Source organism: Leucopleurus acutus (assembly GCF_964270905.1).
Source record: "Leucopleurus acutus genome assembly, chromosome: 20".
Lineage (NCBI taxonomy): Eukaryota > Metazoa > Chordata > Mammalia > Artiodactyla > Delphinidae > Leucopleurus > Leucopleurus acutus.
The window spans coordinates 44,397,926-44,412,401 of record NC_139162.1 but is presented as its reverse complement, the minus strand read 5'-3'; the positions used below and the strand labels follow the sequence as shown (position 1 = coordinate 44,412,401).

Sequence of the window (14,476 nt, the reverse complement as noted above, 5' to 3'; positions counted from 1 at the left end):
GTTTTGTTATTTTAGGCAGGAAGGTAAATCCTGCCTCTATTATTCCCATTTTGACTGGAAACAGAGTATTAAACAAATAAATTCTGTTCTTAAGAATTGAAAGAAAAAAAAAAAGAATTGCAAGAGGACTACAGAGTTTCCATATGCCCTTCTCCCAGTTTGCCTAATACTAACATTTTACACTACTGTATTATAATGATCAAAACCAGGACATTAACATTGGGAACAATACTATCATCAAATGACAGGTTTGATTGAATTTCATTGTTTTCTCTGCTAATGTTCCACAAATTGAATCCACAATCCAGCATTGTATTTAGTTCCCTTGCCTTTTATGACCTAGAAAAGTTATGAACTTCTGGAGTATTGGGCAAGTTATTTTACAAAAGGGTATTCATTTTGGGTCTGCCTGCAGTTCCTTCATTATTAGAACATAGTTACGCATGTTTTGGTGAGAATACTACCCAAGTGTTTGCCCTTCTTAGTGCATCACCTTGATGCCAGTGTCTCACTGTTGGTGATTATTCGGTTAAAGGGGTGTGTGCAATGTTTTATCTTTGTAATTAAATACTTGGGAGAGATACTTTGAAACAATTCTAATATCCCATTTTTTCCTTATACTTTCACCTTCAACTCTTACCATCCATCAATGGATTTTGTATATAATTACCACTATTATTATGGTGATTTCCTATTTCCCTCATTCCCTTTACATTTATTAATTAGAATTCTTTACCATTAAATTGAACAGAATCCTTTCCTTGCAGTAGCTAATTTTATGGTTCAGGACAGCAATAAACAGGATAGGTCTGGAACATCCCCTTGTATTTGGGGAAAGAACCCAAAGCTTCCAAGTAGGCTAGGGAAAATGTGGAAAGGATAAAGGAACAAATGAAAATGGAAAGGAATAAATTTTATCAATTTGAGCACCAAGAAAAAGTACCAGAAAAAGTACCAAATGTTACATTTTGGTTTATCAGATTAGCAGTCTGTGAAATGACAGGAGTTCATAACAAAATTCAAAGAAAAATGTTAATGTAATGTGACCAAAATATTAATGTAATGTGAACAAAATGTAGCTGTAATTACAAATAAGGGAGACAATAAGGATGTGTTGTATTTTTTTTCATTTATTCATTAATGATTCAAAAAATAAGTGTCAATAAAAAAAAAATAAGTGTCAAGCCACATGGTTACTTTATTTCTGTCATTAATTTTAAGTCCGTATATAAGGTTTGGATAGCTCATTGTTTTAGTTTGTTCGAGCAAGCAAAAAATATTAAAAACACACAAAGAAGAGTAGGGCAAGTAGCTCTGGAGTACTGTGCAAGAAGAGGGAAATTAATCAGCATTGATGGTAACTCAGAATAACCAGGTAGAGAAGGATATAAGAGCAAATCAGCAGTGTGGTCACATGACAGCTCAGTAAATAGAGTGAGCTATTAATAACAACATTAATAATTATAAAACAATTGAACTATTTCAAAGATATGAAATAGCAAGTATCCTAATAAGGTTAACAACAGAGACCCATTCTTTTACTCTGTAGGACATGAATGATCTATCAGTTACATAATTTTAATAACTGCTAACTTAAGTAAATTACTAATAACGAATATGTAAAGAAAACATAGCTCAGTATACCCAATGAGAAAACCTTACTTACTACTGCTGATCATGCAAAACTGGGCAAGATACCAATCTCAAAAATTAAAATCTAATGAATGACAGTGATGTAAATGTATGTAAATATAACAGGTAAATTTTCTTATAAAAATCAATAACCAGTGGCTTTTGATCACTTTGATTATATAACAAGGTCAACTGTCATAAGAAAGAGGTGATGAGTAGCTAAGATTTGCAACCTTATTAACTGTCTCATTTTTTTGTTGTTGTCTTTTCGTTTTTCCTGAGTCAGGGGAGATTGCTAAAATCAAAGGTCTACTGATTTTCCAACTGCCAAAACACAGTAAGACAACACTGAATGGAATAAAAAGGAAAATTATAAATAGATACAAAACCCAATTGAAGCCATGGTAAATAGCAGCGTTGTAAACCCTCTTGATTTTAGTGACCAGTTTATAATCATTGCAATAGCTGTAGATTTTCTCCTACTTTTAAAGCTGCCTAACAAATTTAAGAGACGTAAGATTGGGTTAGAATATTTTATGAAATATTTTAAATGCTCATTTCATTTGGATGCCTACTGGTACTGCCTAGAGGTGAAAAGACTCCTTAAAGGAATTGTGGTGCAAAAGGTATTTAGGGAAATCTGTTGTGTCAAAACAAAATAGAAATTCAGAAAGAATTCAAACATTTGATGACAATGGAAAAGTTAAAACATCTACCATTAAAACAAAATCAAGAGAAAACAAATCTACACAAACACCTTGCACGACCACAAAACTTTAAAACCACATAGTGTCTGGGGGTTCTAACTCCCTGGAGAAGATAAGTATGCCATATAAAACAGGCAAAAAATTAGAATGCAAAAGATATATTTGAGCAATATTACAAATTACTAAGCCAAAAACAATAAATAGCCAAAAACACAAACACCAAAAGTAACTGTAAGCAAAACATCCCTGGACAAGAAACTCATATGAGGGCTCCCCTGGTGGCACAGTGGTTGAGAGTCCGCCTGCTGATGCAAGGGACACGGGTTTGTGCCCCGGTCTGGGAGGATCCCACATGCTGTGGAGCGGCTGGGCCCGTGAGCCATGGCCACTGAGCCTGTGCATCCGGAGCCTGTGCTCCACAAAAGGAGAGGCCACAACAGTGAGAGGCCCGCGTACCTCAAAAAAAAAAAAACTCATATGAAAATAACTCAAATAATTAATAATTAGGGAAATACATTTCCCATTTAAGAAACGGATTGATAGGCATCATCCTACATAAACGGATATTCAGAATGTTAATTGATATAAAAAGGAGAAATATTTGCTGATATTGAACAAAGCTGAAAGTATATCTCACTTATGAATGAATAATTCTAGTTCTAGAGTGGCCATAAAGTCTGGAAATAGATTTAATTGAGGTAGAATCTTTGCGATAACTTCTACTTAAATACACATATTTTTCCAATGAAACTCAGAAACAAATGGGCTTTATATATGTCTTTCATTCAAAAATCTTCTCACCAGTACAACTTGTTCAATGTCAAGTAAGTTGCCTGCCCACTCTAAAGGCATTCCCACATTCCTTACATTCATAGGGTTTCTTACTATTATGAATTCTCTGATGTTTTGTAAAGGATGAACTATGTCTAAAGGCCTTCCCACATGCCTTGCATTCGTAAGGTTTCTCTCCAGTATGAATTCTCTGATGTTCAGTAAGGGCCGAACTGTGTCTAAAGGCCTTCCCACATACCTTACATTCATAAGGTTTCTCACCACTATGAATTCTCTGATGTTGAATAAGGGCTGAAGTAAGTCTAAAGAACTTTCCACACACTTTACATTCATAAGGTTTCTGACCACTGTGAATTCTCTGATGTCGAGTAAGTTCACTACCTACTCCAAAAGCTTTCCCACATTCCTTACATTTATATGGTTTCTCACCAGTATGAATTCTCTGATGTCTAGTCAGGGATGAACTGTTTCTAAAGACCTTTCCACATGCTTTGCATTCATAGGGTTTCTTACCACTATGAATTCTCTGATGTCGAGCAAGTTCTCGACAGACTCCAAAAGTCTTCCCACATTCTTTACATGCATAAGGTTTCTCACCAGTATGAATTCTCTGATGTTCAATAAGCTGTGAACGAATTCTAAAGACCTTCTCACATTGTATACATTTGTATGGCTTCTCACCAGTATGAATTCTCTGATGTTCAGTTAGTTGTGAATGAAATCTAAAGTCCTTGCCACATTCCATACATTTGTAAGGTTTCTCATCAGTATGGATTTTCTGATGTCTAGTAAGTTGTGCATGCACTCTAAACGATTTCCTACAGAAAGTGCATTCATAGTGTTTCTCACCATCATGAATTCTTTGAAGTGCAGTGATTTTTTCAATTCTTCTAAAAGTGCTTCCATATTGCTTACATTTATAGCACTTCTGATCATCACAGTGTACACTATGGTCTTCACAAAAACTAAATGCATTCCCACATTCCATACATTTACAAGGTTTCACACCAGTATGAATATTCAGTTGTAGGGTATGTGGGTCATCTACTCCAAAGGTTTTCCAATATCTACTACGTTCAGAGGTTTTCTCAGTATATATTTTCTCATATTCATCAAAGTTTAAGTCACAACTAAGGACCTTCCCATATTCCTTACAGGGCTTCTCACTATCATGAATTCTCTGATGTAATGTAAGAGATTTATGATTTTTGTAATTGGGTACTTTTTCAGAGATGATTTTCATTTCAGGTCTTTGCACTTCAGTCTTCCTTTTGCTTTGCCAATCATTTCTGACAATGGAGTTCTCAAGGCCAACTAATTTACTACTTTCTATTACTTCCCACTGAGAATGATTTTTTTCAATAATGTCCTTCTCTGTAGATAGAGTCTTTTTGTAACACTTGGATTCCAAGTCTGAAAGAAAGGGAAAAAAACAATTTCTTTTTTCATGTGTAACAAAGATAAAATAGTTATAAAATGCACAGGAAAAAAACTGAAAATAATTCACAGTAAAAGTGAATGATTAAAATACTGTTATGAAGTTTGAGGAAAGGTAAAGAGAACTCAGAGAATGATAAGAGTATAACATAAGGTTGTGAGGTTTGTGCTAAGAGAAATGGATTAAGTCAGTGGGTCTGAAATTTTGGTGTTGATCATCACCTAGTAAGCTTGTCAAGTACTGATATTCATGAACTAATCCAGATAAACTGAATCAACACCTATAAATGTGGAATTTAGTCATCAGTATCTTGTAGAGATACTGCAAATACAGATCAAAATTTGATTATTGATACATACTAACAATTTTCTGATACTTTTCTTCTTTTACAATATAATCCCAATACTTTATCATCGATAACAGGGTGCTGCTTGTAAAACAACATTTTAATCCATTATCCCCTTTCACCTAATCATTTTCACCTTCTGCATCAAACCACATTTCCTATCATTTAGAGATACCCACAAGATATTTCATTTCTCAGAAATGGAATCCTTATATACTACTTCCTTTTCATTGTCTGGGTCTAAAAGTTACTACCCTCTGAAATTATGTACTAGCTGACTCTAAGTAAGTTCATATCTATGTCTCTATTCCAATATCTAGTTCCTTGCCCTCATACCCATTTTTCCAATTGTGTAATCTGTAATTTTCTGTTATCATACTGTTTATTTCCTTATTAAACTCCAAAAGGACAAATAAAGTCATTCTATGTGCCACTGAATAGCAAGCCCCAAGGTCAAAGTAATTTATAATTACAGGAAAAGCAAATCACTGGTTGAAAGCAATGTGAGAATAAAAGCCAATATTACAAAAAGAAGTCACTGGAGAACACAATTACCAGAATAATTATATAACTATAAGAATCTCCATGCCTTTAAAACCTCACACTACACTACAGTGATTTTATATATATAAATTTATGTACATGAAAATTATAATATAGTAAGATACATTCATATATATAATAGTGTTTATAAATGATTATTTTCCAATTGCCTCTCTACCTACGCATACTGTCTCCATCACTGCTGTTAATTTCCTCCTATGCAAAACCATGAGTTTCTTCATCCCAATAAAGATGGTGTTTTATTTACCTCTCTTCAGTAACATTTTCACTATTATTCATCTATCCTCCTGAAATCCTAGTCTACATTTAAATGTTTTCCTTCATGCTCTTTCCCAGGTATTCCTTTCCATTTTCTTATTCTCAAAGCTAACCACTGCTATACTGCCTAAAATAGTATCAGAATGTTTTAGATATTATAATAGGTATTTCCCATATTGTAAAGCTTATGCAATTCTGAGTAAACCTGCGGCTGAAAAGGAGAATTTGGTAACAGAATGATATGTAAAATGTGGTGGAGGTGGGCAAGAGTGTAAGGCACTTTGTAACAAAAGATCTCTTGGACCTAGCTGGAGATTGGCAATCAGATGAGGGAACAACCTAAGGAAAATCCAAAGTGACTGATATACATTGCATGATAAAAGGCAAAAATAATTTCTTGTGACTGAATTATGTATAATTAAGGTGAAATAATGCAAACACCATTATTTGACTGAAACAATAAAATCATAAATGAATGCCAATATCAGTAAATTAAAAGTACTTCCACTTAGAAATGAAGACACTTTCTATCAAATAACTGTTTAGTTATTGTGGAAATGTAACTGAAATTACAACTTTCAGGGAATGGTGGCGTTGAAAATATTGCACATTAAAAATCTATGAAACTCAGTATTAGTCACATAGAAAGTAAGAATTTAGACACTTATATTGATAAAACTGAAAGAATGAAAACCAATGTATACATTCCATTCAAGAAGACAGAAAAGAACAAAGTGACCTAAAGAAAAGGTGAGAGGAGAATTCAATAAATATAGAATCAGAATGTGATGAGTTAGAGAACATATAAAGAATATAATCAACAAATATAAAAAGTGAAAGAAATCAAAGATGACATAAACAGATGGAGAAATATACCATGTCCTTGGATTGGAAGAATCAATACTGTGAAAATGACTATACTACCCAAAGCAATCTACAGATTCAATGCAATCCCCATCAAACTCCTAGTGGTATTCCTCACAGAATTGGAACAAAAAATTTTACAATTCGTATGGAAACACAAAAGACCAAAATAGCCAAAGCAATCTTGAGAACGAAAAACGGAGTTGGAGGAATCAGGCTCCCTGACTTCAAACTATACCACAAAGCTTCAGTAATCAAGACAGTATGGTACTGGCACAAAAACAGAAAAGTAGATCAATGGAACAGGATAGAATGCCCAGAGATAAACCCATGCACATATTGTCATCTAATTTATGAGAAGGGAGGCAAAAACATACAATGGAGAAAGGAGAGCCTCTTCAATAAGTGATGCTGGGAAAACTGGACAGCTACATGTAAAAGAATGAAATTAGAACACTCCCTAACACCATACACAAAAATAAACTCCAAATGGATTAAAGACCTAAATGTAAGACCAGACACAATAAAACTCTTAGAGGAAAACATAGGAAAAACACTCTGACACAAACCACAGGAAGATCTTTTTTGACCCACCTCCTAGAGTAATGGAAATAAAAATAAACAAATGGAACTTAAAGAAAAAATCCAATTAAAAAATGGATGGAAGGGGCTTCCCTGGTGGCGCAGTGGTTGGGAGTCTGCCTGCCGATGCAGGGGACACGGGTTTGTGCCCCGGTCCAGGAGGATCCCACATGCTGTGGAGCAGCTAGGCCCGTGAGCCATGGCCACTGAGCCTGCGTGTCTGGAGCATTTGCTCCACAGCGGGAGAGGCCACAATGGTGAGAGGCCCGTGTAACGCAAAAAAAAAAAAAAATGGATGGAAGACCTAAATAGATATTTCACCAAGGAAGACATACAGATGGCCAAGAAGCAAATGAAAAGATGCTCAACATCACTAATTATTAGAGGAATGCGAATCAAAACTACAATGAGGTATCACCTCATGCCAGTCAGAATGGCTATTATCAAACAATCTAGAAACAATAAATGCTGGAAAGGGTTTGGTGAAAAGAGAACCCTCCCGCACTGTTGGTGGGAATGTAAATTGAAACAACCACTATGGAAAACAGTATGGAGGTTCCTTAAAAAACTAAAAATAGAACTACCATATGACCCAGGAATCCCACTACTAGGCATATACCCTGAGAGAAGCATAATTCAAAAAGAGACATGTACCACAATGTTCATTGCAGCACTATTTACAATAGCCAGGACATGGAACCAACCTAAGTGTCCATCGACAAACAAATGGATAAAGAAGGTGTGGCACATATATACAATGGAATATTACTCAACCATAAAAAGAAACGAAATTGAGTTATTTGTAGTGAGGTTGATGGACCTACAGTCTGTCATACAGAGTGAAGTAAGTGAGAAAGAGAAAAACAAATACCATATTCTAACACATACATGGAATCTAAAAAAAAAAAAAAAAGGTATTGATGAACCTAGTTGCAGGGCAGGAATAAAGATGCAGACATAGAGAATGGACTTGAGGACATGGGGTGGGAGGGGTAAGCTGGGGCAAAGTGAGAGAGTAGCATCGACATATATACACGACCGAATGTAAAGTAGTTAGCTAGTGGGAAGCAGCAGCATAGCACAGAGAGATCAGCTCTGTGCTTTGCAGTGACCTAGAGGGGTGGGATAGGGAGGATGGGAAGGAGGCTCATGAGGGAGGGGATATAGGGACATATGTATGCATACGGCTGATTCACTTTGGTGTACAACAGAAACTAACACAGTATTGTGAAGCAATTATACTCCAATAAAGATCTATTAAAAAAAAAAGTAAATGACAAATGAAAGAACCATCACAGAGGGTATTTTTTAAATGTTATAAGGCTCATATGCCAACCAATTTGAAAATGTTGACTTATGAATTATTTTCTAGGTAAATAAATACTGAAAACCCCAGAAGCCACAGAAGTTGAAAAATGAACAATTTGCTAGAAAGAGATAAAATTGTCAAAGACTTACCTCCCATGAAACAAAAAATCATAAGCATGCCTATTGCCCAGGTTGTGGCAATAAACCAGGTAATGAACCATGGCTCCTAAAATAAAGATCTGAGTCACGACCTGGAGCAGGTAAGGTAGAAGATGTGCCCTTGACTGTTGTGACAGAAGCAAGAATGTTTTATAATATTAATGAACCATAACAAAAAGACACAAATCATCAAAGGAGACCACCATTTTGACAATACAATAATCAAAAGAGGGTAAAAAGTACTTTGTGTACCTAAACATGTTAACTAAACAACTAAAAATTTATAGCTAGAATTAATTTTTTAAAAAGGAACAAAACACATAAAACATGGAAGACCGGAAGAACTCACTTTTAACCAATTCAGGTGTTTGGTCTGGGATAGGGAAGGTATAGGGTGAGCCTGGGAAAGCTTCAGAAAGCAATAGTAAATTCAAAGAATAAAGAATCAAGTCAAAGGTACACAAAAATCCATAAGGAATTAGTATTTATACAGCTAGGCATCAACAAAGACTGTGATGGGCTAAAGTATACTAAACCAATGAAAATCAACAAATCCATAATGATACGTAAATAAGAGGTCAGAAAATTTCAAGTGCACCATTTGAGGTGGCTAATTAGTTACAATCATATAAAGAGTATAATCAAACACTTGCTGCCTTTTCCATTAGATTTCAAGTTTATCAAGTAGCATGAGGGTAACTAATTAAATGTATTAGAAGGAATGACGGACTTAGTACAACACTGATTTAAATGAAGGTTTTCAATTGTAAAAAGCATTAAGTGAATTGTTGATGAGGAACTGTGTATTCATAGAATGCTAAAGTAGGACCAGAGAGATCCCTTTCTGACCATAATATCTGAATTAGTTCCATTATTCTTCATCCCTTTATTTTGCTTACTTTTCTTCATAGCACATATCACTATCCATGATATATTTTCTAATCATTTATTTACCTATTTATTATATATCTCACTTACTAGTATGTTAGTTCCATGACATTAAGATCTGTATTGATCTTTCTTACCATTGTACTTATAGGGCTAACACAATATCTATCTTACTGTACACACTGATTAAGTGTTGATTATATAAATGACCAAGATTTTTTTGTCAGTGAAGACATTTATGTAAGTCTAAATACAAGAGAAACTAGGGGAAATGTTGGTTGAATTGGGGAAGATCTTAATTTGCTTCCCCAAGTATCAGGCTTTTTTCCCATAGGGGTTTAAAGGGAGTTTCCCCAAAACATCACAGGGGCCAACCTCCTCTTGGACAGGCTGGGCTTTTTACTCTGGTGATGGCTTTCCTTGCTTCATCAAGTCCTCACTCACCTAGCCCCGTTTACTTGTCACATTCCTCGTAACCCTCCAGGACAACTTCCCTTCCACTAATAAGGCAGTCAAAACTGGCTTAGAAATGGAACACTCTGTTTACAACAAAGAAATGTAACATAATATATAGAAATATATAAGAACCATAACCAATTCTAAAAAACACTTTTGAGAATTGGTTAAGTTTTTAATAAATGAGATTGAAATGAAAGACTTCAGAGAAGATAAATATGAGAAGATTGAAAGAACATTCACCTTAGAGTGACCATAGAATTACAAAGTATAAAGAGAGTATAAATTTTCTGACCTCTTATTTATGTATCATTATGGATTTGTTGATTTTCATTGGTTTAGTATACTTTAGCCCATCATAGTTTTTGATTGTTAATGGCTAGCTGTATAAATACTTTACCAGACAGGTAAAGAAATGTCTTCTTTTATTTAAACCCATGCTATCTCTTTGCCTTGAGAGGCAGTATGTTGTAACAGCTAAGAATATCAACTTTGGCGTCAGACTGCTTGGGTAAGAACACCTGCGTCTGACACTAACTAGCTAAGTAACCCTGGAGGGGTAGCCTAAATACTCTTTGTCTTAGCAATCTCTTCAAAGAACAATAATGCAAGTAGTATTTATGCCACAGGGTTGTAGAATTAGATAACTCAGTATATTAAAAGGGCTTAAATCGGGGCCTGGTACAAGGCAAGAACTATGTGAGCTGAGAGGAAAACAAGGAGTTTTCTAAAACATTAAAAGGTCCTTGCTGGAATACTGACTTAACGTTAAATGCAAAGTTTTTTAACCCCATAGCAGGTGTAAGACAACACTTGTGTCAGGCAATGAATATGACTTCTATTTGCCAATGTAACAATATAAATTATACAAATTCTTGTAATAATCATAACAACTCAGGACACAGTATCTCAGCTGTTCTCCCAGAAGGTGGGTAAGAAAATAATAAAGAAATTTTAGCAATTCTGGGCTCAAAAAAATATAATAGATATCTCAAAGGATACAGTGTATGTATCCTACAAGTCAAATCCAAGGACTTCCCTGGTGGCGCAGTGGTTAAGAATCCACCTACCAATGCAGGAGACATGGGTTCAAGCCCTGGTTTGGGAAGATCCCACATGCCACGGAGCAAATAAACCCATGCGCTGGGGAGAAGGAGGGGAAATTGGCAGAAGAGTAAGACGTGGAGATCACCTTCCTCCCCACAGATATACCAGAAATACATCTACATGGGGAACAACTCCTACAGAACTCCTACTGAACGCTGGCAGAAGACCCCAGACCTGCCAAAAGGCAAGAAACTCCCCCCGTACCTGGGTAGGGCAAAAGAAAAAAGAATAAACAGAGACAAAAGGATAGGGATGGGACCTGCACCACTGGGAGGGAGCTGTGAAGGAGGAAAGGTTTCCACACACTAGGAAGCCCCTTCACGGGCGGAGACTGTGGGTGGCAGAGGGGGAAAGCTTTGGAGCTGCAGAGGAGAGCAGAGCAACAGGGGTGTGGAGGGCAAAGCAGAGAGATTCCCGCACAGAGGATTGGTGCCAACCGGCACTCACCAGCCCGAGAGGCCTGTCTGCTCACCCGCCGGGACGGGCGGGGCTGGGAGCTGAGGCTTGGGCTTCAGTCGGAGCGCAGGGAGAGGACTGGGGTTGGCGGCGTGAACACAGCCTGCAGAGGGTTAGTGCACCATGGCTAGCTGGGAAGGAGTCGGGGGAAAAGTCTGGAGCTGCCGAAGAGGCGAGAAACTTTTTCTTCCCTCTTTGTTTCGTGGTGCGTGAGGTGAGGGGATTAAGAGCGCTGCTTAAAGGTGCTCGAGAGACGGGCGTGAGCCACGGCTAAAAGCGCGGACCCCAAAGACGCGCATGAGACGCTGAGGCTGCTGCTGCCGCCACCAAGAAGCCTGTGTGCAAGCACAGGTCACTATCCACACTCCCCTTCCAGGGAGCATGTGCAGCCCGCCACTGCCAGGGTCCCGGGATCCAGGGACAACTTCCCCGGGAAAACGAACGGCACACCTCAGGCTGGTGCAAGTCACGTCGGCCTCTGCCGCTGCAGGCTCACCCCGCACTCCGTACCCCTCCCTCCCCCCAGCCTGAGTGAGCCAGAGCCCCCAAAGCAGCTGCTCCTTTAACCCTGTCCTATCTGAGCGAAGAACAGATGCCCTCCAGCGACCTACACGCAGAGGCGGGGCCAAATCCAAAGCTGAACCCCGGGAGCTGTGCAAACAAAGAAGAGAAAGGGAAATCTCTCCCAGCAGACTCAGAAGCAGCGGATTAAAGCTCCACAATCAACTTGATGTACCTGCATCTGTGGAATACATGAATAGACAACGAATCATCCCAAATTGAGGAGGTGGACATTGAGAGCAAGATTTATGATTTTTTCCCCCTTTTCCTCTTTATCCGTGTGGATGAAAGGCTCTTGGTGCTGCAGCCAGGAGTCAGTGCTGTGCCTCTGAGGTGGGAGAGCCAACTTCAGGACACTGGTCCACAAGAGACCTCCCAGCTCCAAATAATATCAAGCAGCGAAAATCTCCCAGAGATCTCCATCTCAACACCAGCACCCAGCTTCACTCAACGACCAGCAAGCTACAGTGCAGGACAACCTATGCCAAACAGCTAGCAACACAGGAACACAACCCCACCCATTAGCAGAGAGGCTGCCTAAAATCATAATAAGTCCACAGACACCCCAAAACACACCACCAGAGGTGGACCTGCCCACCAGAAAGACAAGATCCAGCCTCATCCACCAGAACACAGGCACTAGTCCCCTCCACCAGGAAGCCTACACAACCCACTGAACCAACCTTAGCCACTGGGGAGAGACAACAAAAACAACGGGAACTACGAACCTGCAGCCTGCAAAAAGGAGACCCCAAACCCAGTAAGATAAGCAAAATGAGAAGACAGAAAAACACACAGCAGATGAAGGAGCAAGATAAAAACCCACCAGACCTAACAAATGAAGAAGAAATAGGCAGTCTACCTGAAAAAGAATTCAGAAAAATGATAGTAAAGATGATCCAAAATCTCGGATATAGAATGGAGAAAATATAAGAAACGTTTAACAAGGACTTAGAAGAACTAAAGATGAAACAAGCAAGGATGAACAACACAATAAATGAAATTTAAAATACTCTAGAAGGGATCAATAGCAGAATAACTGAGGCAGAAGAATGGATAAGTGACCTGGAAGATAAAATAGTGGAAATAACTACTACAGAGCAGAATAAAGAAAAAAGAGTGAAAAGAACTGAGGACAGTCTCAGAGACCTCTGGGACAACATTAAACGCACCAACATTCAAATTATAGGGGTTCCGGAAGAAGAAGAGAAAAAGAAAGGGACTGAGAAAATATTTGAAGAGATTATAGTTGAAAACTTCCCTAATATGGGAAAGGAAATAGTTAATCAAGTCCAGGAAGCACAGAGAGTCCCATACAGGATAAATTCAAGGAGAAATATGCCAAGACACAGAGTAATCAAACTGTCAAAAATTAAATACAAAGAAAACATATTAAAAGCAGCAAGGGATAAACAACAAGTAACACACAAGGGAATACCCATAAGCTTAACAGCTGATCTTTCAGCAGAAACTCTGCAAGCCAGAAGGGAGTGGCAGGACATATTTAAAGTGATGAAGGAGAAAAACCTGCAACCAAGATTACTCTACCCAGCAAGGATCTCATTCAGATTTGATGGAGAAATTAAAACCTTTACAGACAAGCAAAAGCTGAGAGAGTTCAGCACCACCAAACCAGCTTTACAACAAATGCTAAAGGAACTTCTCTAGGCAAGAAACACAAGAGAAGGAAAAGACCTACAATAACGAACCCAAAACAATTAAGAAAATGGGAAGAGGAACATACATATTGATAATTACCTTAAATGTAAATGGACTAAATGCTCCCACCAAAAGACACAGACTGGCTGAATGGATACAAAAACAAGACCCATATATATGCTGTCTACAAGAGACCCAGTTCAGACCTAGAGGCACATACAGACTGAAAGTAAGGGGATGAAAAAAGATATTCCATGCAAATGGAAACCAAAAGAAAGCTGGAGTAGCAATTCTCATATGACACAAAATAGACTTTAAAATAAAGTCTATTAGAAGAGACAAAGAAGGACACTACCAAATGATCAAGGGATCGATCCAAGATGAAGATATAACAATTGTAAATATTTATGCACCCAACATAGGAGCACCTCAATACATAAGGCAATGTACATAAGGCAATACATAAGGCAATACATAACAGCCATAAAAGGGGAAATTGACAGTAACACATTCATAGTAGGGGACTTTAACACCCCACTTTCCCCAATGGACAGATCATCCAAAATGAAAATAAATAAGGAAACACAAGCTTTAACTGATACATTAAACAAGATGGACTTAATTGATATTTATAGGACAGTCCATCCAAAAACAACAGAATACACATTTTTCTCAAGTGCTCATGGAACATTCTCCAGG

The 14,476-nt window shown here is 37.7% G+C and overlaps 1 protein-coding gene across 1 annotated transcript in view; it reads right to left on the bottom strand.

Annotated features, from left to right (window-relative positions):
* Positions 1-2,806: 2,806 nt before the first annotated feature.
* The window catches only part of ZNF529 (zinc finger protein 529), a gene marked incomplete at its 5' end in the record, with an annotated part of 47,699 nt that continues 36,029 nt past the window's right edge, over positions 2,807-14,476 (bottom strand). Inside the window, one exon of the mRNA XM_082861890.1 lies at positions 2,807-4,544. Coding sequence (XP_082718016.1) covers positions 3,160-4,544 — 1,385 coding nt within the window. The 3' untranslated portion in view covers positions 2,807-3,159. The remainder of the gene's footprint in view (positions 4,545-14,476) is intronic.